The 22,902-nt window shown below is 36.5% G+C and overlaps 1 protein-coding gene across 1 annotated transcript in view; it reads left to right on the top strand.

The window, feature by feature from the left end:
- The window catches only part of LOC136263846 (E3 ubiquitin-protein ligase rnf213-alpha-like), a 247,317-nt gene that overhangs the window by 172,107 nt on the left and 52,308 nt on the right, over positions 1-22,902 (top strand). The window contains exons 40-57 of the mRNA XM_066058473.1: positions 3,483-3,651; positions 6,548-6,651; positions 6,705-6,902; positions 8,030-8,152; positions 8,263-8,380; positions 8,430-8,662; positions 9,383-9,465; positions 9,524-9,657; positions 9,784-9,888; positions 10,561-10,665; positions 11,829-11,986; positions 13,377-13,605; positions 13,652-13,876; positions 15,288-15,418; positions 15,476-15,610; positions 15,790-16,009; positions 18,584-18,657; positions 20,200-20,338. Coding sequence (XP_065914545.1) covers positions 3,483-3,651; positions 6,548-6,651; positions 6,705-6,902; positions 8,030-8,152; positions 8,263-8,380; positions 8,430-8,662; positions 9,383-9,465; positions 9,524-9,657; positions 9,784-9,888; positions 10,561-10,665; positions 11,829-11,986; positions 13,377-13,605; positions 13,652-13,876; positions 15,288-15,418; positions 15,476-15,610; positions 15,790-16,009; positions 18,584-18,657; positions 20,200-20,338 — 2,683 coding nt within the window. The remainder of the gene's footprint in view (positions 1-3,482; positions 3,652-6,547; positions 6,652-6,704; positions 6,903-8,029; positions 8,153-8,262; positions 8,381-8,429; positions 8,663-9,382; positions 9,466-9,523; positions 9,658-9,783; positions 9,889-10,560; positions 10,666-11,828; positions 11,987-13,376; positions 13,606-13,651; positions 13,877-15,287; positions 15,419-15,475; positions 15,611-15,789; positions 16,010-18,583; positions 18,658-20,199; positions 20,339-22,902) is intronic.

Raw genomic sequence — 22,902 nt, 5'->3', positions numbered from 1 at the left:
GAAGGTGGAGGGCTTTGCAGTATAAAATGATTCCAATTTGAGAAAGGAGCATGAAACGATGTATGCATGAAAATTGTGTTTCATGTATTCCTGTGAATATACTCATGCTGTGGCACACTGGCTTTCTTCGCCACACAGCACGCTGCTATATGTCTAGATAAAACAGCTGAAACTTACAGGTATTTATTATGGCTATAAAAGTAAACAAACCAGTGTATTTAAAATTTATTAATATAAGGGATCCATTCGCTAAAAAGTAATGAAACAAGGTGCATAATTGTATATTAAAGCTAAAGGTATATTATGTGGAAAAATCCCTACTTTGGCCATAGTTTTAGCATACTATTATTACTCTTGTTTCACTACTTTCTAGTGAATGTAACCCTACTGAATTGATTGAATGAATACTTGCATTCTCTATAAATTTGTCTGTTGGTGTTATCATTTACAATGTATATACGTATACTGTACTGCAATCAGTGAAGAGCATTTATACATGCACACTATCTGTTGTTTTTTTGTTGATTTTTTTGTTTGTTTGTTAATTATCAGTTGAGGTGACAATCAAGCAGATAACAGGCATCCTGGCTAATAAAAATATTATAACCTATGAACATGTAGTTAGATTAGCAATGTGGACGTATCTTGTAATAGTGTAGTCACAATAGAGCTGATAATACTTGTTGGAGTGTTTCACATGTAGGGAATACATTAATAAGTTGTCAATGGTGTTTTGCAGATCCTTAAGTAAATAAACGTAGGGGAGCCATCATGTGGTGCTACCATGAATTGGCCCTTTGTGCTGTCAGCAAAGATAAATGGATTTTAACAATCCCTCAGTGCAAGCTCTTTATAAAAAGAAACCCTCACAGAACACTGTGTTGATAATGCTACTGGCGATTCTGCATTTAGCAATTGATTGAGTGTTTCTGCTGAGCAGGCTTTTTCCACAATGGCTTATAGTAACAGACCAAAATTTTGAATGCTAATCGTGGACAGGTTAAGGGATGTTCCCTCATACAACCATCACACTGTGCTTAAACATTTTAGCAGTAGAGCTGTTTTTTTTCTGAGGTTAGTGTGAGTTTTGTGCATTCTGTATTGCCAAAGGTAATGATTATCTAATCCAAAACAGCCAAGCTGTAAAAAAAGTGTGCGGCCCTCAAAAAGGCTATGGTGAAAAAAGATGTGAAATCCAAGGTGGCAATGCACAAAATTCACCTGAATTGTCATTATTAAAATTTTTACCATTAACCTACCATCACAGCCATTTCTTGGCCGCCACCTTGGATTTCATATCTTTTTTCACCATAGCCTTTTTGAGGGCCGCACACTTTTTTTACAGCTTGGCTGTTTTGGATTAGATTTCTTTTTGTATTTGTATACCCCAAAGCCGGCCTATGGCCTGCTTTGGGACTTTTTTAACCTACCTTTTTTTCTTTTCCACAGGAAGAAGAAAAGATGAAGCAGATGTACCTTAAATATTTCTGATTTTATCAGTAAATGTACAAATTATATATATAATACATATATTTATTACAGAACTGTCCATGGTTGTTTCTTTGTAATTGAACACTCTACAAGGTGACTTCTTCTAGATGCTCTCTCTACAGAGTGAATTGTTTGTAGCTGAACGATCTACAAGGTAACTTCTTCTAGCTGATCTCTCTACAGGGTGATTTGTTTGTAGCTGAATTCTGTATAGGTGATTTGCTTGCAGCTGAGCTCTTTACAGAACGGTTTCTTTGTAGCTGAATTTTCTACAAAGTAACTTCTTCTAGCTGATGTCTCTACAGGGTCACCAGTTTGTAGCTGAATTCTGTACATGGTGGTTTCTTTGTAACTGAACTTTCTACAAGGTGACTTCTTCTAGCTGATCTTTCTACAGGGTGATTTGTTTGAAGGTGAACTCTCTACAAGGAAACTTCTTCTAGCTGATCTCTCTACAGGGAGATTTGTTTGCAGCTGAACTCTCTACATGATGGTTTCTTTATAGCTTCACTCTCTACAAGGTAACTTCTTCTAGCTGATCTCTCTACAGGGAGATTTGTTTGTAGCTGAACTCTCTACATGATGGTTTCTTTGTAGCTGAACTCTCTGCAAGGTGATTTCTTCTAGCTGAACTATCTCTTTCCATAGTTACATGAACTCCCTACAAGGTAACTTCTTCTAGCTGATATCTCTACAGGATGAATTGTTTGTAGCTGATCTCTCTACAGGATGACTTGGTTTGTAGCTGATCTCTATACAGGTTACTTGTTTCTAGCTGATATCTTGAATTCTCTTCAGGGTGACTGCTCTATTAGGATGACTGCTCTATTAGAGTATCTCGGTCTCGCACTTGCTACACCAAGTTGGATTTCGTGTAATAACTCCGTGGCTTTAAGTCTGATTCTTCTACACCATTGATGAGCCTTTCTAAGATGATTACTCCATCTGTGCAACGATTTTCAAAGCATTACCCCAAGCGGTTTATCTGGTAGGCGTGGCAAGCAGTTGTTTTTTTATTAGCTAATCTCGATTGCATAATTGTTACACACTGTTGGTTTATCTTCCTGGTTTTTAGCTCGTTTCTTTCAAACTACAAAAGATTTGAGGTTCAATAGTTAACCTATTCACCCACCGACTTTCAGCTTCTTCCCGTAAGCGGTTTACCCTGTAGGCGTGACAACATATTGGTGTTATTTTTCGTGAATAATTGCTTATAACTCTTTGCCTGTTTATCTTATTCCAGCCAAAGTTGGTACCGAGATGCGCCTTTATACCCCCCTTCTGTATGTCAAATTTCAAGGCAATCAGGTATAGTGTTCGCGTTTTATAGCAGTTTTTGTAAGTGTGCGACAAGAGGAAGTAAAATGAGAAGAAAAAAATCCGAAGAAACTAAGCCAATTTTTGAAGTCGCATATCTCGGGAACGCGTGAAGTGATTTTGCTCAAATTTGAAATGTGGAGTACCGAAGTTGGAGGGAGTGTCCACAGCAAAACTCGTCTTGTTTCGTCAAGGCAGCACAGGGCTGCGGAGGTGCGCAAAATTGCGTTTTCTTTCTTCCTGTCAATATACTCACGGGTGTTGCGTGCCGGCTTCTTGGGCCGCACGACACACTACCGTGTGTCTTGATATCACATAGGAACATGAATGTTTTTTAAGTATCACTAGTTACCAAAAAGGTGGAAACGTGAACTTACACTCATGTCATAAACTTGCTTATCGTAGCATTCTGAAACATACGTATTATGCCAAAGATGAAACAGTCTTTTTCACACAGCAAGGACATTAGTCCATGCCTCCTTGCTGTTAACTGTGGTAGAATTTTCCTGAACTCTGTATAAAGAGAAAGATACAGTGTTTCAATATACATAATACTGGATGACTGCTGATAGCTGCTTGACCACCACTGTAATGATTGCAATGAAAGCTGCTAATTGTGTTTGTATATCAAAAGAATGTATAACAAAATGACTTGAATGAATGTTCTTTAATAGGCACTGTAGTGTTGATTACCCATCATGGGCAACACTTGCACAGTTTGTCAGGTTCCTTCATCTCCAGCTGATTGACTGCCAAGATTCAATTTTCTGTGATGAGATGTTTTTTGGTGAAGGCTCTGATTTTAAGAAGTTTGTAGTACGATTTATGATTAGAATGTCAAAAGTAAGTACATTTGAATAAATTTTATAGGTACATATTACATACATACATTTTACAGTGCAAAAGTTTAAGGTAAGGGGTTTTGATAATAAACTTTAAAGAAACTTACCTCAGAAGATGGTCAAAACTGTGGCTATTCTGTGAAAAAATACAAAAAATAAAAACAGCAAAAACAACCAATTAACTTTTCAGCCTATATAGTATAGCGGCGTAGCCCCCAAAATTGGCAATATTGTGCACTTTTTCATAAAGCCATGCAACTTTCCACATAAATAGTACTCCTCAATACATGTATTTTTAGATATAGTGCCATGGCTGATTTGACCTTTGGTGACCTTTACAGCCATTTTTGTATAGAAAATTGATCATTTTTGTCTTTAACTCCCTGAGGCAGTAATTAATTTGTTAAAACATGGTACCAAACAAAAGATCTTGCTGATAGAAACAACTTGGTTTTTATTTGAAGTCAATAGGTGATTTCATTACAAAGTTATGATCATTTTTATTAGCTGCAAAATTTGATAAAATTATCTGCCCACAGGTAATTCACACCTCGAGGGCAGGTAAGTATATCAAAATTTGTAGCTAATAAAAATGATCATAACTTTGTAATGAAATCACGTATTGACTTCAAATAAAAACTACGTTGTTTCTATCAGCAAGATCTTTTGTTTGGTACCATGTTTTAACAAATTAATTACTGCCTCAGGGAGTTAAAGACAAAAATGATCAATTTTCTGTACAAAAATGGCCATAAAGGTCACCAAAGGTCAAATCAGCGATGGCACTATATCTAAAAATACATGTATTGAGGAGTACTATTTATGTGGAAAGTTTCATGGCTTTATGAAAAATTGCACAATTTTTTGGTTGTGCCACTATACTAATAGGATGTGATGAAATAATATTGAGGTGTTATTGATTTGACTGTCCAATACTTTATATGCAATATTGAAGCCCTAGCACTTGCCAATGGTAATTTTTGCTTCGTGGTCAGGACAAGATGTTAGCCTTTGGATTAAACTGCTGTCTATACTTGATTACTTCTGCAATATCAAGATGCCCTGATAAAACAGTCACTTTATTAGTAATACAATGTTGTATACAATGTAGTACAAATTGTGTATGTATTCTAAAGGAACAGTTGTAGCTACATGTATTTTAGCTGCAATCATAAAGTAAGAAGACTAAAAATTAAAAACAGGGATCGATTCGTTAAAAATTAGTGAACTAAAAAGCATTATCGTATGCTAAAGCTATGTGTTAAAACCCCCTTCTTTGGCATAGAACTAATTAAGTACAAGTCAAAAAAATAGGCATTTTCCTACATATAGGTACGTATAGTACAGTACACAATCATGTTATCCATGTGATAACCACTAAATAATTTCTCTACTAGGAAATCTCAATTATACTTTATATAACAGACTTACTTCCGGCTTTCTTACAATATTATTTCACAAGCACTTTTTCTTCCTGCCTGGTCTTTCACAAACATCCAATTCTATGAACTTGGAAAATCATAACTCCATAATCAAAATGCATAAAGCCCTGAATTTTTGTCTATCACTTAAGCTATAGTTATGCTCACTACTTACCAAAGTTTAAGCAAATGGTCTTTTCCAATCGGAAGTTATAATCGGAAAAGTTAATAAATTGAATGTGTGGAAGACCCCTTTTTGCAAATCAGGTCACATTTGTTTTTATTAATCCAGCATGCCCCCATAGCCAGCCTTTTGTGGGCGCACACCTGGTTTACTGAAATTGTTTTCGTAAAAGTGTGTGTGTGTGTGTGTGTGTGTGTGTGTGTGTGTGTGTGTGTGTGTGTGTGTGTGTGTGTGTGCGTGCGTGCGTGTGTGTGTGTACCTACCTATCTATCTATCTATCTACCTATCTATGTTTGTCCGTACGCACTCACGTGAGCAAAATTGTTAAATGGTAAAAAGTAACCAGGATGTAAGAATTTAAAGCTAAATTAAGTTTGTATTAAATTTCCACACACATAAACTTTGCTCTGCAGTGGTTCTTCGTGGTCTCAGTAGTCTGAAATACGGGTATGGCGACTCTTCGAGAATGGTCTTCCCTTTCGGTTTTATGGACGTTTAACAACTTCAAAACAACATTGAAGGCCTCTTGCGTTACCAGAGATAGCATATCCTTCAAGTTGAAAGGGAGGCATTACCTGTATTTATGCAAACAAAAATAAAGGGCAGCCTCAAGGCTTTCTCTAAACAATTTGCATGAGTAAACACAATAGACACACTATAAGACAATTGAGAAGATACTTCTGTGCATAAATTGAAGTTTAAAGTGGTTTGTTATAGTTACGCTTCATTAGCAGCATATAGCAACATAAAGTAGCATACCATCAACTTGTTTTTGACATAACTTTACCTGTATTTCTTATTATTCTTATTAGTACTTGGTTGTATAATATTAGTGGCTTTATGTTTTAATCCCTACTTCAGTATGTAGGTTGTCATGACTGAATTAAGGATTAAATTTGCGCTAGTGTGCAAATTTAATCATGTACGTGGTTACAGTTGCAACTGACCTCCCTTAATTGTTTCACTGCTGTTTATTTCTGTGCTCTGTACTCAAATTTGAAGTTCCTTCTAATTGATTTGACATTATATGTATCCACCAAGACTCTTCCATAAGGTATTATTCTCAAAATATTTATATGGTGATTTTAATGAGAACATTTTAGCGATGCCATTTTGTTTTGGGGGATCCCTACTATATAGTACTACTATTCTGTATGATAGTAACTGATATTCATGTATGCATCTTTATTGTATGATAAACTTTTTTGCACAGAATTTCATAATACATTTTTAGTAGCTGACACATATTTGTATTCTTTATATATGTATAAATGTGTGGTTTGGTTTGCCAGGATTTTGGTGTGCCATCATTAAAAGTTGCTGCCAACAATGATAACCCTAATTCTGATAAAGTTGCTCAACACCAAATAGCAGAAGATCGGAAGTGGGATAAAAGGTATAATTATAACACTGTGCCATTTCATTTTAGCTGACTTGTCCATCTCATAGCAATCATCCATATATTTTCTTCAATCAAGATCAAATAACTATGACTTTTATTGGATTTAAAGTGAATGACAAACTTCAGTGTACTGATCCCAAAACTGGCAAAGAGATTGAGGGTTGTGCAATTCCAAAAAATGTGTACGAATGCCTGCTTACACAAGGGCTCAATCTTAAAACAGATGATTGTAATAAGTGGGACAAGTGAGTTTTTATAAGAATATGTATAGGTACATATGTACTGCTTACATACTGAGAGTTAGTCAACTCCAGCCAGTTAACCACGAAGTACTTTTGGTTAAAATATGTAATTTATAGTTAAAACATGTCCAACTGTATTAAGCTCACTACGTATACCTGGGTCAGTCAATCAAGTTTTGTACATCATCAAAACCAAAAAATGACACCGGTTTACTATTTAAGCAAATTAAGTGTGTAGGAGGATTATTTCCTTACATTTTATATCAAACAGTACAGTAGTACTGTTTATTAGGGATCACCCTGGAAGTGACAGGCACCTGTCAAAAAGCCATTTCTCTGAAACATTTCAGAAACGTGCTATGCACCAAGTCTTTGACTTTCTAATGGTCTGCCTGCCTGCCTTCCTTCCTGCCTGCCTGTCTGCCTGCCTGCCTGCCTGCCTGCCTGCCTGCCTGCCTGCCTGCCTGCCTGCCTGCCTGCCTGCCTGCCTGCCTGCCTGCCTGCCTGCCTGCCTGCCTGCCTGCCTGCCTGCCTGCCTGCCTGCCTGCCTGCCTGCCTGCCTGCCTGCCTGCCTGCCTGCCTGCCTGCCTGCCTGCCTGCCTGCCTGCCTGCCTGCCTGCCTGCCTGCCTGCCTGCCTGCCTGCCTGCCTGCCTGACCACAGTCACAAGGCTGGAGGCCAAACAAAGCAGCACACAATGCCACCATTTTACACAGCAATAACAAACTCACCAGTGGCATGCGCCTTTTGGGGTTCCGATGAGTGTGTGCCTTCTGCGCCTTGTCTTTCATCTTCAATCAGGGTAGTCGTCTTCTTGATGCAGTGAAACCAAGTAAATAGATTATCAATACGTAAGGTCCCTATGCTTAATTTTTAATCAATCAAGATCATTAATGGGCATTGTCTCGAACCTATCATGAAGTCACAGGTATCTGCTGAGCATAAGCGCCTTAAATAATTTTGAATATGCTAGGTGTTAACACAGAAAATTAAGCCATCATTCATCTCTTGTTTCACTGCTCGGATCCCTACTTTATTTTTAAATTAATGATTTTAAATTATACTAGTAGATATGTAGATCTATACATTTCAGTAATGTTGTACACAAACGTGTGATGTGTTTGCATTCAGGAAAGAGATGATAGACCGACTGTGCAGAGTTATTGGCATAAATGATGCCAATGATCCAGACCCATCATATGTGTTGACTACTGATAATCTCCTGAAAATGATGGCAATTCATATGAGATTCAGGTAATTGTGGAAATAATGCATACTTCATCTGTAATCACATGTCTAAAATATCAGTGCATGGCAGTAACAAAATTTAAACAGAAGTTTTAGTTTAGTGTGTTATTTTATAGATGTGATATTCCAGTGGTCATTATGGGAGAGACTGGGTGTGGTAAAACAAGACTGATCAGATATATGTGTGAATTGCAAAATTGTAATAGTAACAACAAAAATCTTGTTATGCTGAAGGTAATTATAATGAGTAAATATTACAGCTTTGTGCACACTCTTTGAACAGGTACATGGTGGAACTTCTCAGCAAGACATCATTGATTGTGTCAAAAAGACTGAAGAGTTAGCTAAAGTGAACTACGAACATAACAAAAGGCTTTATACCATATTGTTCTTCGATGAAGCAAACACTACTGAAAATATTGGATTAATCAAAGAAATCATGTGTGATAGGAGACTTAATGGAAAGCTAATAAGTGACAATGTGAAATTCATTGCTGCGTGCAACCCTTACAGAAAGTTAGGAAATATATATGAAGTATCTAGTTGTATTTTTGTTTACATGATGAATATGTTCACTTTCCAATTAGCATTGGTACAATTATCCTCAAATGAGAATGTTTGCTTACAAGTATTTACAACAATATTAACAACAACTCTTCAGAGTTTTAAGTTACTGGAAACTTTGAAGTGCACTACAAAGAATATCAGAGGAGAAATTAGAATGATGTATTAGTAATTAAGGCTGAGCTGAGGTTTCTATTGCATCATTGCACTACTAGCTAGTACCAACTGTGAAGTTGTTTGTGGTTCAGATCCTTAAACTTCAGAGCCTCACTATCTTAGAAATGGTAGTGTGATTTGTTGATATGTAGTTAACCAGTATGAGACAAAGGGAACTCTGTATACCATTTTCGAATATTATGAATTCTCATCAAAAGTTTAATATATCAAATTAACATGCAGATGTATAAGTATTCCACATGTATTGTGCAATTCAGTAATAAGTTGTTGATTTGTACTGTAACATTCAAACATTTCACTCACATTTTGGCATCAGGCAATTAATGACAATTACTTAATGGAATTGGGGTTGTTTTTACTGATATGCCTACATGTAAATGTAGTTTTAAGCATATATGTGTTTATATGTATATCAACACTGTTGACAATTATAGTTGTGTTCTTTATTGTTTACTAACAACTTAATATGTATACTAAATCCTAAACTTCTCATAGGCATACTGACGCTATGATAAAGAAACTTGAAACAGCAGGACTAGGATACTATGTTAAGGCTCAAAGCACACAGCATAAATTTGGTAGGTGCATATTTATTTATTGATTTTTATTATATATTGATGATGCATCTTATAATAGGGAGTATACCACTTCGACATTTAGTGTACAGAGTTCTAGATCTTCCTCTTAGTATGCAGCCACTGTTGTATGACTTTGGTCAAGTTTCTGGTAAAACTGAAGATGATTATATTACACAAATTGTGACTAACCATGTACGTACTTCATGGTATTGTATATGCAAACTGTTGATAATTATCTTGAATATTCTGTTGTTTTTTTACTGTTGTGTTGGCTGAATATCCATAATGGAAATATGTACTTCTCACATACAAATGTAGGTCAGTAGCAGCGAGTACTTATCAGAGTATGGTGATGTTGAAGGATTAATCAGGACTATTGCCACTATATTGGCACAATCGCAGTCATTTATGAGATCAAAGAAGGTACATTTGAGACTTCATGTGCCAATGTACAGTATATGTTACTACTTTATGCATGACAGACACACAGGTGCACACATTTACAATAGTATTCATTGGCAAAGCTATGTAGCAGTTTGTGCACAAATGAAAAGAATTAAAAATTAAGGTATAAAGTTTTGAGTAGGGACCTGTAAAAAGCAGTGAAACAAGGAAGATCACCTATACCTGTAGCCATACTAGTGCACAAATTACTTCAGTCACCACTGGAAACCTGTGCCCAAGATGACAAAGCACCATTGATTTTCACACATTGGCTGTAAGTAAATATATTAACATGATAAGTGCCATTCACATGCTACCATGAATCAACACCTTCATGGTAGTGAAGAAAAGAACCAGGACACAAAGGAGAATAAAGGTGCGTGTGTCCATGATGCATGCACTGTAGCTGCTGTGGTTTTCAAAAAGACACCTCTCAGTTTTAGTAAACTAATTAACTAAGTAATGTAAACTAGGCGCGTGGTAAATTGCAGCACTGTTAAATGAATGTTTTGATTTATGCAAAGCTTACACTTAGCTACAGTTGGTGTAACAATGCAATAAAATGTTATGTTCTCAAGCAGTTTTATGACCTCCAACATACAGTACACTACCTATGCATAGCAATGCATGTTTTTGTATATCAATGCACAGGATGAATGCAGTTTTGTGAGTTTGAGAGATGTAGAAAGGGCTATGATTGTCTTCCAATGGTTTTATGAAAATAATGATACTTTTGAGAAACTGCTAAACAACAAGGTGAGTTGATTGAACATTCTGTTTTAAGTGTATGTGCAGTGCATGATATCCAAGAGATCATAATAATGTTATTTGTATGGTAGAGAGTATCTAACTGGATTTCATTTAGTGTTATATAATAACACTTCATTTCATTACCACAATCCTTTATTATCCAGTCAATGGTTCTCTATTACCCACAGGGGTTTCAATTTAATCAGAGCTAACATGTGACTGTGTTTGTACAACTTGCTGTTAGACATTCTAACAAATATTATGAATACTTGGAATATTTTATATGTGACCGTATTTGTGAAACGGGTCTTCCATGCAAAAGGAAAAGTATTAAGATGAATCCATTACTGCCCACCATTAGTATAACACAGAATTGGCACACATTATAGACTGATTTATGATGCCTAGGGACCTGCCAATTATGCTTTAATTATGACATGTTGTATGACAAGCAAGGATTTATTGTTTGGCACTACATATCTCTCTTCCTAGCATTATGCTCAGTGCTTCATGCCACCTATTATGTACATGATTTTGCCAGCATAATCGGTGGGTACCGACCATCCACAAGACATCAATTCAGCAGCACCATTTTAGACATTTTTCACGAGGTTGACAGTAACAAGTTTTTACAAATAGCAGTGGGATAAGCAAGTGGGTGGGTTAGTGGATGGATGGGTGGGTGGGTGGGTGGGTGGGCAAATGGTACGTTATGGAAGAGCAAGTCATGAGTGTCACCAGGCCCAATACTTGGTTGTCAAATGCCACCAGAAAACAAGAAAAGCACATGCCAGTGGTTTGCTCAGCTGTAGAGAAGAATCCAAGCCAATAACATGCCATACCAGGCAGCCATGACAATTAGAATGGAAAATTCTGGCATCAAGAGATGGTCTGTAATAGGCAGCTCCCAAAAGTAGGCAACTGAACTAAGAACAAATCAGAAGCCAGGAATCGATGAGGCAGTACAGTGAAGGAATGGGTTAGAGCTGAAAGAAAGTTTTGATTTTATGTGCATGGAAAACCTGTCATATACTTATGCAGAAAGCACAATTTTGCAGTCCTATCCATTACATTACCATTTCAAGAAATTTCACTAGTGTACACAATACACAATTCTTTTATGACATAAGCTGTAACATATATATGTTTGTGGTACTTACACTTTTCAGGGTGTGAGCTGTGAAACACGAAGTATGATAATGACCTTGGCTGTTTGCTACCATGCAAGGATACAAGAGCGAGAGAAATTTGAAGATCATATCTGTCCCTATTTTGATCAACCAATGGAGCAAGTTGATAAACAAAAGTTTCAACAAGAAATTTCAAGGTTTTAAATGAAACATTTTGCTAAACACTTACACTCCACTCCCATTAGTAGCAGAAATATCAGTTTACATATTCAGAGTGTCGTGCATACATACGTAACTTTCCTATAGGCTCCATGTACCAATTTCTCATGTTATTCTACCCTGCAGGTACTAAAAATGTAGTTTTATGCATATACCTTCTACATATGTTTACAGGTTTCATGAAGCAAACTGCTAATCTTATAAAGCACATTGTCATTACACTGTAGTAGGGTGGCTAAGTGACAAATTTGATGAAATTGTTCACTTTGTGATAAAAGCACCAACTTTCTGTGCAAGTTGAATAAGTATGGTGCCTTGTCAAAATCATTACCTAAGAGCATGTTTAGAAACTGTTAATAAACCCATTTCTAACCAGTCAGAAAGTCACACTGTGCATTCATATATGTTATTATTTTTGGCTTACATAACATGAATGTACATTATTTCAAATTTACAGATGCAAGCAGAAAATCTTTCAAATGTGGTAAATAAACTATTTTAGTTATTATTTTATATGTGCCCAAACACAATTCAACTTGCAGTATATCTATGGATTCATATACTTTAGCTCTCCGTGCTTCTTAACATTGCAACCTGCTGATCTGGATGGACATCTCCCTTCATCAGCTTTCCATTAGCTTTGCAATAAAGATACAAAGTTTCCTATTGAATATTTTATGGCTTCTTCCAATACATATTCTATTTGTCTGGTTCTTTGTGTGTGATGTGATGGGTAATGTTAATGTTTATCAAAAGTAAACAATTCTATATTAGGCAAAAAGTATTTCTCTGTTCACTTTATATACCAAATTTTAATATCTTTGTACTGGCCAAGATTCAACCCACATAGCACCAATGATATGATTGTAATAAACCAAATATTTCTACATGTCTTTGCCCGTATCAGCACAGCAGTAGTCCAGTGGTCTGACTGATATTTTTTGGCCTTTATGATAGGCCCATATTTGACCCTATAAACATGCTGCTCTATATGCTTAAAGTTAGCACCACCCTAAATATAGTTTTAATATTTTGGATAAATTTAATACAAAACTTAATACCTGATAAAAGTTTAGGTTTCAACTCGTATCTATAGAAACAAAATATCATTTTAAATTGTTGTGGAAAATGTCAAGGTCAATGGACCTCATCAATTGTATGGTGTACTTATTATACATACAAGCACATGACATAATAAGAATTCTGTTATGCTGTCAATCATTGGTACATATAATTTGCTATTTATACTTATTACTTACTAAGGATACTATTGTATGGATCATCATGGAGAATCATAGTTGGTACACTGTAGATTTAGGCAATTGATTTTATCTTTTGCAGTGTGCTTACATCTATTTTATTGTTTAGTTTTCAAGATATGATCTTATCAGAAATGAAGCCAGTCATACCCAAGAACATAGCCCGAAATGCTGCTCTGAAAGAAAATGTCTTTATGATGCTAGTGTGTATTGAACTAAAGATTCCTCTGTTTGTTATTGGAAAACCAGGGAGTTCAAAATCTTTAGCAAAATCTATCATTGAAAATTCAATGCAAGGAGCATCATCAAATGTGAACTTGTGTCACAAGCTTAAACAGGTATGTGTTGAATGTCACTGACATTGCCATTTAATTTTTTAAATAGGTCAAGCTCTTTTCTTATCAATGCAGTCAGCACTCCACACCTGAGAGTATTTTAGAAGTCTTCAGTAATGCTAAGAAATTTCAAGAAAGCAAGGACATTAAGCAATTTGTCTCTGTGGTTGTTTTGGATGAAGTTGGTCTTGCTGAAGATTCACCAAGTCTGCCATTAAAGGCACTACATCCACTACTAGAAGACGGTACTAGTGGGGCTGATACTAGTGTACAGGTACATACAGTACATACAGTGGAACCTCAGTTATCCAAACCTCTTGGGACCAGGGGTTGTCCATAAGTCTGAAAAGTCCATATCTCTGAAACTGTGTATAATTAACCTTAAAATAGACAAATAACATTTTTAAAAGTTGTAGTATTTCAACTACCCTAATAGAACAGTCACTACTCTAATAGAACAGTCATTTCCATAGTTCGGTTAACCAAGAATCCGGATTAGTAGGGTCCGGATAACAGAGGCTCCATTGTACATGTTCTTTTTTTATTAGAGAAAATGACATGCACATTTGCATGTACTTATTACACTGAATGTACAACCTTACCAGAAATTTTGGTGTGAAAATAAAACAATTTGGATGAAAATGTGTAATGAAATTTTTAGCTGAAATGATATCAAGGAATTCTGTGACTAGGAGTTGGATGAAGTGTTTATCCTCCCACATAAAAAGCACTTAATATTTTTAGTACTTGGTAATGAAGACAGTGTAATCAACTCAGACGTATGTAGCTTATTGGACATGTTCATGGTATGGTGGACCTGTTCACTACACATTATTTAGTTATGATATCCACATTAAATTTGCTTGTGGACTGCTTTGGCAGCTGAACATTTCAAGAATATTCAAATACCTAAAATTTAATATTCATTTCACCCCTGTAATTTTATTTGTGTTTACAAAACTGTTCCAAATAGCACATCAGGAAAAATCTAACTAACACCACCAGTGGAAAGCTACGCTGTCATATTACCAGATTTGACCTTCAGTACTACTCAAACTATTTGAGGCTGGTTTTAACAGATGTATTTTCTGGGTGGTGTGGAGAGCTCGAATGGCGGTTTCAGGCCTTGTGAAGGGCCTGGCTTGCAAGAATCATTAGTTTACTGGTGGATGACCTGATAATGTTGGCCAAACAATTTTTTCCGTTGATTTTGCTGCATATCAGCCAGCTCAGCCCTGTTGGACTTCACTCGTTATCTGCCTCCATTTTGACGTCGATCTCTTGCCCAACCTACCATCCTTCACCCTCTTCCCCTTTGTGAGCACTCACAATACTACTTTGCTTGTCCAACTGCTCAGATTTTCTATCTTATTTGGCGGAAAACTCTACAAGTACTGGAAGTGGTCTGAAAGGTAATAGATTGATGCACATCTTGTGTAATGTCATACATATGCTTGCCATCCTTGGTGAGTTATACCGACTTGAATTCTTTCTTTAAAACTGTTTATCTTGAAACTTCTAATCTATGATGTGGAACGTTTTTCCAAAATTCAGTCACATTTATAAAACTATAGGACGTATTTGCATGCTCTCTTAAAGCTATGACATCATGTCCAAAGAACTTTCACAAACCTGCTGTCATGTCTAGTTTACAAATTGTGATATTCTGATTTTTAATTCCATAGCACATTGCCAGGGAAGAAAGAGTAGCGTTTATTGGAATATCCAACTGGGCACTTGATCCTGCAAAAATGAACCGTGGTGTAATGATCACAAGGGGTAGCCCAGATGAAAATGAATTGGAACAAAGTGCATGGTGAGCTTATTTCATGATTAACTTTAATGGTGGTTAATAATGATTTTTATTATTTAGGGGTATTTGCTCTACTGAAGATAAGGATTTAGTGAGAAGTGTACTACAGCCATATTTTGTATCTCTTGCAAAAGCATACATGAAAATATGCAAAAAGCAAACACGAGAATTTTTTGGATTGAGAGATTTCTACAGGTTGTAAACTCATAATTATGTCTTTATACTTTGCAATCTCATTATTACTACTGTTGTGTGCATACTGTAGATATGTAAATGCTGAATAAAATTATAGTAGAGACTTATGTATTCCATGTCAATTTTTCATAGTAGTAATTGTAATATTAATATGTATTATTTGATTTGTTATTACGTAGTTTAATAAAGATGCTTTACTGGATGGTTAAAAAAACTAAGAAAGTGAACAAAGCTGGAGAGCCAATTTATTCTCCCTTGACAAGGCAACAACTCAAGCATGCTATCAAACGAAACTTTGATGGCTTACATGAATTTGATGCTACTGAAATTTTTCTTTCTGAGACTAACTTCCCTGATAGTGTCGATGGAGTAAATACTTTGTCAGGAGAAGAGAAAAAGGTGTGAACCTTACATTTTGTGTCTTGTTTGCTATGTAGTTCTTGCAATCCATGTAATAGTTGTAACATGGGCTTGAGGGCTTTGCCTGATATGTATGCCCGAGTGCTCAAGGGCAGAGGGCATACATATCAGACAAAGCCCAAATGCCCCATGTTACAGTTAATGTGTAACAGTTATCAGGCTGATAGCCTGTACAGGGCAATCAATCAGCCAAGCCAATATGAGTGCAGCCACTGGATATATCATACAGTACAATAGTACTGTATAGTAGGGACCACAAAGGAGTAGGTGTGGCCCATGAAATAACATCAGCCTCAATTTTCCCAGACAACAGTGAAGCAGCATTGGTTAGGTAAAACTAAGTCCAAACAAGCTTTTAGATCGACCAAAAATGCTTTCAACAAGTTGCTAAGGAATTTTAATTTTTTTAATTCAACAATTTTCTACTAACTGAATGACTGACTGACTGACTGAGTAACTGACTGATGCCTTCAGACAAGCTAACAGCTAAGGCTAAGGGCTTGATTTTTTCACTATTCGATGTCGCTTTGGCCTGAGAGGTACCTTTTGGCATACCGCAGTATGTACAATGCATTCTTCATGGACTTACCAGTTTCCTCCTTTGTGTCCCATTCATCTTTGCTGACAGCGAAAGGTGTCAATTTGGCAGTAGCATGTGATGGCTTCCCTTCATAACGAAAATCGTCCGTATTTTTCATAGTGACTTCGATTGCAGAGGTGCTTTTCAAACAGTTTTTGATTCGTACTGCTGTGTAACGGGTTGAACATAGCCAACAGCAAAGCGTAATAGATGCTTAACTTTTCCAACGATAATTTAATAAATATAATTGGGACGTGCCGCACCGTTTCTTTTTTTCAGTTGTATGGATTGCAGAGGTGCTTTTCGATCAGTTCTTGATTCAAATGTTGTGCAATGGGTTGAACATAGCTGACAACAAATCATAATGGATAGTTCACTTTTCAGACAATAATTGGTATAGCTGGGATGTGTGGCGCCATTTCAGATACAGTATGGGTGAGATAAAATTATTTACAAAAAAAAATTAACAAAGAAATACGCAAAAAAAATTACTAATACAAGTTGGAGTAGTCCATGATATTAAATCACAGTAAAACAATAAGAAGTGTTATATCCCTATTGTGCATTTAGGTTAAGGTATCTTGAACACAGTAGGGATATAGCACTTCTTATTGTTTTACTGTGATTTAATATCATGGACTACTCCAACTTGATTCAGTACTTTTTATCACTGTGCTATGGTCCCTACTCTAGTTGAAATTTCAAATTTTTAAAACCAGGTGTGTGCCCACTTTACTGAAATTGCTTTCGTAAAAGTCTCTGTGTGTGTGTACCTATCTACCTATCTATGTTTGTCCATACACACCCATGTGAGCAAAATTGTTAAATGGTGAAAGTAGCTTTTATGCAAGAAATAAAAGTAAACTAACTTCCGCACAGGTAAACTTTGCTCTGAGGTGGTTTCTTTCCGGTTGTCTGAAATACGGGTGTGGCAAGTCTCCTCAGACTTTTGTGAATTGCCTTCCCTTCAGGTTATACAGGCGTTTAATAATAGAGAAACAACAGTGCTAGCCTCGTAGACTACCAGGAATAGCCTATCTCTTCGAGTTGGGAAGGGGGCGCATCCCCTACGTACACGAATGAAAAATGAAGAGCAGCTCTGAAGCTTTGTCGAGAGAATTTGTGAGATAAAAACACAATAGTCGAACTATAAAACAGTTTAGAAGATACTTCTGTGCGTAATATGTTGTTAAAAGCGGTTTGTTTAAGAAGCGCTTCCTAAGCAATGCATAGCAATGTAATTGAAGAATTACGAAAATTTCATGAATCACGAAATCAGTAGCACAACATCAACTTGTTTCGCGTACTTGTTATATATGCATACCTAAAATTTTCGATTAGGGTCAGCAGCTAGTACGTTCTGGTTGCATTTGATTACAATGAAGGGACATATCCTAGAGATATCACAGAGAATTTCGGTTGCGTGGGTTTAATGTTTTAATCAGTGCTATTGAAAGAAAAGGTACGGAGTTTACTAAAGGCCTAGATAGGTAAGCTTGCTTGTAGAGTGTTTCTCCATGCAAAGTGGTAGCTTTGTGATGGGGGAGTGTCCATATTCAAAACCGTGTATAAACTATCAGTGAATAAGCTATATCACTAATTCTCACCTTAGCCCAATTTTTTCAATTCGTAGGATGGCGAGGATAACAAAACACTCTCCATCTGAGTGGTTTTCATGTTGAAATCTAAGTCGCGCATCCTAATCACATGAACATTAGTCAATTCCTACAATTGATTTTGGCCTCAACGTCTATATAATCACAACCCAGTTGTAGCCCAGCTACATTTCGTATGTAGCCTGGTTAGCTGGGCTACATATGAAATGTAGCCCAGGTGGTGCCTTTGATCTGATGTGTGAAAGTGTTACATGTATATATGTATTACTTAATGTTCCATCAGGGAATAGGCTTTACACTTGTCATATTTGTGCTATATGTACATTATATGCATTTAATGTTATTGCATCAATGCAGCTGTTACATCCTAACTGCGACCCACTGGGATTGATCAAAGCCAGTCTTAACACCAAGGATATATCTTGGCATGGGTAAGTAGTACATACAGTCTGTACATATGTACAGTATGTCCCTTACTAAATACTCATTTGAATGGAAGTAGTTATGAAATCACTACTTTCCTAATAGTGATTCTTTATGACACTTTGAAATGTTCTGATGTCCTACTTGCCCCATAGTCTTATGTCTTAATAAGTGTACACACAATTCCGCAACTTGAAATGTACTGTAGCAGTCAAGTTGTCACAGACTTATTAAAAGTTTGATCAAATCAACCATCCCCGTGTTGGTTATTCTGTACCGTAAGAGCATTTCAAAAATGTGTATGTCTGTATCACATAATGTATGTTATTATTTGTGGCTTGTGTTTGTATTCTTTGTTTAAAAAATATGGTGCTCACGAAAATTGGTCTCAAATTGTTTGCACTGTGAGCTTATAGGTAAACTCTCATAATGATAAGCCAAATTTCAGGATCTAACAGGAAGAAATGTGTACCAACTTAAATGAGCATGCTAGCGGGATGATTTAATATGTCATGTACAGTATGAGCCAGTAATTATGTGTAAAGCATATATAAATGATTACTAATGTACTGTATTATTTCCTAGCCATTAAGCATGGCAAATCAACAGTGTTTTTTTTATAAATTAAAAAAAAAGAAACCCATATTGTCTTTAATCTTACCAGTACAGCAAGTTTGAGATATAGCAAAATTGTCAAAACCCCCAATTCCCTTACCATTTTATATTTCCTATTCTTATTCATATTACCCTGTACCACTACATTCAAAGGTGAAGAAGGATTGATCGCATGCCATTGCTTTGACGTGACATAAACAAGCGGCCAAAACTTATGTATCATTGGGTGCATTGCAAAACAACAAAAAAAATTCTGAACTCCACTTGAGTAGACAAAAAAAAAGATGATATCTAGGATTTTACTTTTATATACCCTTCCTTCACTAGAATTCAATATATTGTTTAAATATATGTATTTCACTCATTGTATCCAGTGCTTTACACTGTAAAATTTAGCCTTGAACTATTGTGTCAGGTTTTCGCAGATCCAGTAACAATCATCATTGTCCTTACCATGTACTACCTGTGTAATGTCCAGGTTACATTTTCACTACTAAGAGTAAGGAAATTTATACAATAATTGGTTCCCCTAAGCCTGTAGTTTATTTTCGCTATACTTACTGTGCAGATTGCTCTCTCTAAAGTTATTAGCATACGACTCAGGTTGAAACTAAAATTAAAAGGTTGAAACTAAAATTAAGAGGCTGAAACTTTACCAGAACATACACTTGGTTATGTATAATATTAAATAAAAAAGGAATTTGAAAATGCACGATTTTGTCATGTATTTACAGATCTGGTTACAATTTACCATTTTGGTTATGGTACATTTATGTTTTCTTAGTCCAAAAGGCCATTTGTATACTTAAACTTAGCTAATAAGTATATTCTTCACTAGTTAGTTAACATATACATTGTATTTGTTAAGATATTTGGTACTTGGTATATAGTATCACCACTGTTGAGTTATACGTATGTGTAATGTATGCTTACAGAGAAAGCCGATATTTACTTTTCATGACTCAGAATTTTGCAGCCTTAAGAGTTTTACAACAGCACCTGCTTAAAGGCGAAGGACAACCACCATTTGTACTGTTTGGTAGCAGCTTTCCCAAAGACATGGAATACACACAGGTTATACCAGCATACATTGTGGTGTTGTAAGCCTGTATAATTTATCTGTTTAAATTTGTGTTTAACTACTGATCTTAGGAGCCAGTATAAGTTTCTTTGTTGTTGCTATATGTATAGAACCTTATACATTGTGTGTATCACCTGATAGATGTAGCAACCTGCTATGCTTAAATTCTATCTGTATACTCAATCTAATCCAGTGGTGTAGCCAAGGGTAGGCCTGGCTGGGCATGTGACCAGGGGCGTAGCCAGACTTTTGGTAATGCCAGGGCCTAGCTGTAAGCTAGACTAAAAGAAAGTCAAGGGAATGTTCTTGGGGGAAATCCTGGGTGCTTCCCCCTAGATCACGTCTGAACGAAACTGATGCATACACAAAATGTGCTCTTAGGCAGTAACATTAAAAGGTGCTGTTTGTGCATCTAGCTAGCTAAAACCTACACACTGCTGTTCATGCAGCTTATATAAACTATCAATCTATTGTAGCTAATACTAACTTAATCTTCACTTCCAGACTGTGACAGTCAACTTCAAATTTTCTAACACTCCCGAGTTGGTAATACTTCCTCCCGGGTATACATCATTCTCGGTCGGCCCTCCTGTTGATGGTCAGTAACTTTAGACTTGGCTTGTACTCCCATGTATTCGAGACATCATGTGCCCGCAACATGTGACAATTAAACAAACCATTCATCAGATTAATATACATCAACTATTCACAGTTTGTGCTCACCTGACGCATGTATAACACGACCACTCAAGTTTATCGCAGCTGCTGCCTTGTAATATGTCTGCCTCAACCAATCCACACTCGTTCGCCATTTCCACCATGCATCACATGTGCTGCTGCATGATCATGTGATGCAATAGATCTCGATGATTTGTTCAGCATTAATGCAATGTGACGCTCAAGAGTAGTATAGAGTAGCGCTAGTGTGCAAGTAGCTACCAGACAGCTCCAGGGCTGTAAGATTTGATGTGATTTTTTAGTTTTAAATGATTCTGCCTCTGAAAGGGGGGGTTCGTCCAACCCAACCACACTCACCTTCCTGGCTACGCCCTTGATCTTCTCCCCTCCACCAACTTCACCTCCTTATTTATAACTACATATGTAGCTTGCTACACTGCTTCTCTGAGTACTGGGACTGATTTATCTCGTTCTGACTGCTCTATTAGAGTATCTCGAATTATTGATGCCCGGGTTCTGGCTACGCCCCTGTATGTGACCACCAAAATTTTCTTAGGACAGTGGCACCCACTAGTATGAACATAGATGCTTTATTAATGAGAGTTAATTATCTATGGTATAAATAAGAGAAGAGTACCTTACATGTAACACACTATTTTCGTTGTAAATCAGCAGCTGATAATGAGATAAGTTCAAACAGTCAACTCAGTGCTTTCTATTTAATACACAGCATCACATGATCCAAACTTTTTGTGATGAACTGAGAGGGGAACACAAGGAAGGAGGTGATATCCAGTCTATTTTTGACATCCAGAATACTAAGTTGCGAGTAACAGTACAGATTCTTTAGTTAAGTGACCTAAACTGAACAGACCAAAATTAAATTCTGTGGTGTTAAGTAAGTCGGTTGGAGATGAAAAATTGCAATTGGTGGCTGAATTAGGCACACAATTATCTCAAGAGTCAGGCTGGAGTACAAAGAGTTGTGTACTAGTACAGATGAGTTAAAAGAGAAGAAGACAAGGAGGGGTAATAAGTTAGTTTTCATTTTTGCTTCTATATCATAGGGAAATAAGCTGCAGGAACAGCAGCGTAACGTAACATTAGCTAGCTAGATATATTTGTGTACTTTTGAAGCAGTTTTTAGGATGGACCTGCATTTTGTGCTAGTTAGTTGCATGAGGTGAAATGTGTGTATGGTGTGCCCACCCATCTGTGAGGGCCTGGTTACGCCACTGATCTAATCCAAAAAAGAAAAACAGCCAAGCTGTTAAAATTGTGGTGAGGAACAGAGTGAAAAATGTTATGAAATATAAGTCTGCAGCCAAGAAATGGCTGTGATGGTAGATGGCAAAATTTCTAATAACATTTCAGGTTTCATTTAGTGCCAAGAGAAGGTGGCAAAAATTCACCTGAATTTTTGTTATTAAAATTTGTCATCCTACCATCGCAACCATTTCTTGGCCACCACCTTGGATTTCACATCTTTTTTTTCACTTTGGGGGCACACACTTTTTTTTACAGTTTGGCTGTAGATATAACCTCTTTTTGTTAATGAAAGCCCCAAAGCCAGCTATTGATTGGTTTGGAGGCTTTCTTTTACTTTATTTGTCTTTTATCTTTTCTACAGGAATGTGAAACAATCTGAGGAGAATAATATTGTTTTATTTGTGATGTTTTTTAAATTAAAACCAATGTTGTGATCTCACTACTGGGTGATTTGAACTCTCTACATGGTGCCTTCTATCATAGTTGAACTCTCTACAGGGTAACTTTTAACATAAACTGAACTTTCTACAAGGTGACTGGTAACTGAGTTCTTCACAGTGAATTGTAACTCTTTACAGGGTGACTTGTTACTTAGCTTAACTTCAACAGG

This window comes from Dysidea avara, chromosome 1, assembly GCF_963678975.1.
Source record: "Dysidea avara chromosome 1, odDysAvar1.4, whole genome shotgun sequence".
Classification (NCBI taxonomy): Eukaryota; Metazoa; Porifera; class Demospongiae; order Dictyoceratida; family Dysideidae; genus Dysidea; species Dysidea avara.
The sequence above is the reverse complement of the archived record's forward strand: the minus strand, read 5'-3'. Positions and strand labels throughout refer to the sequence as shown.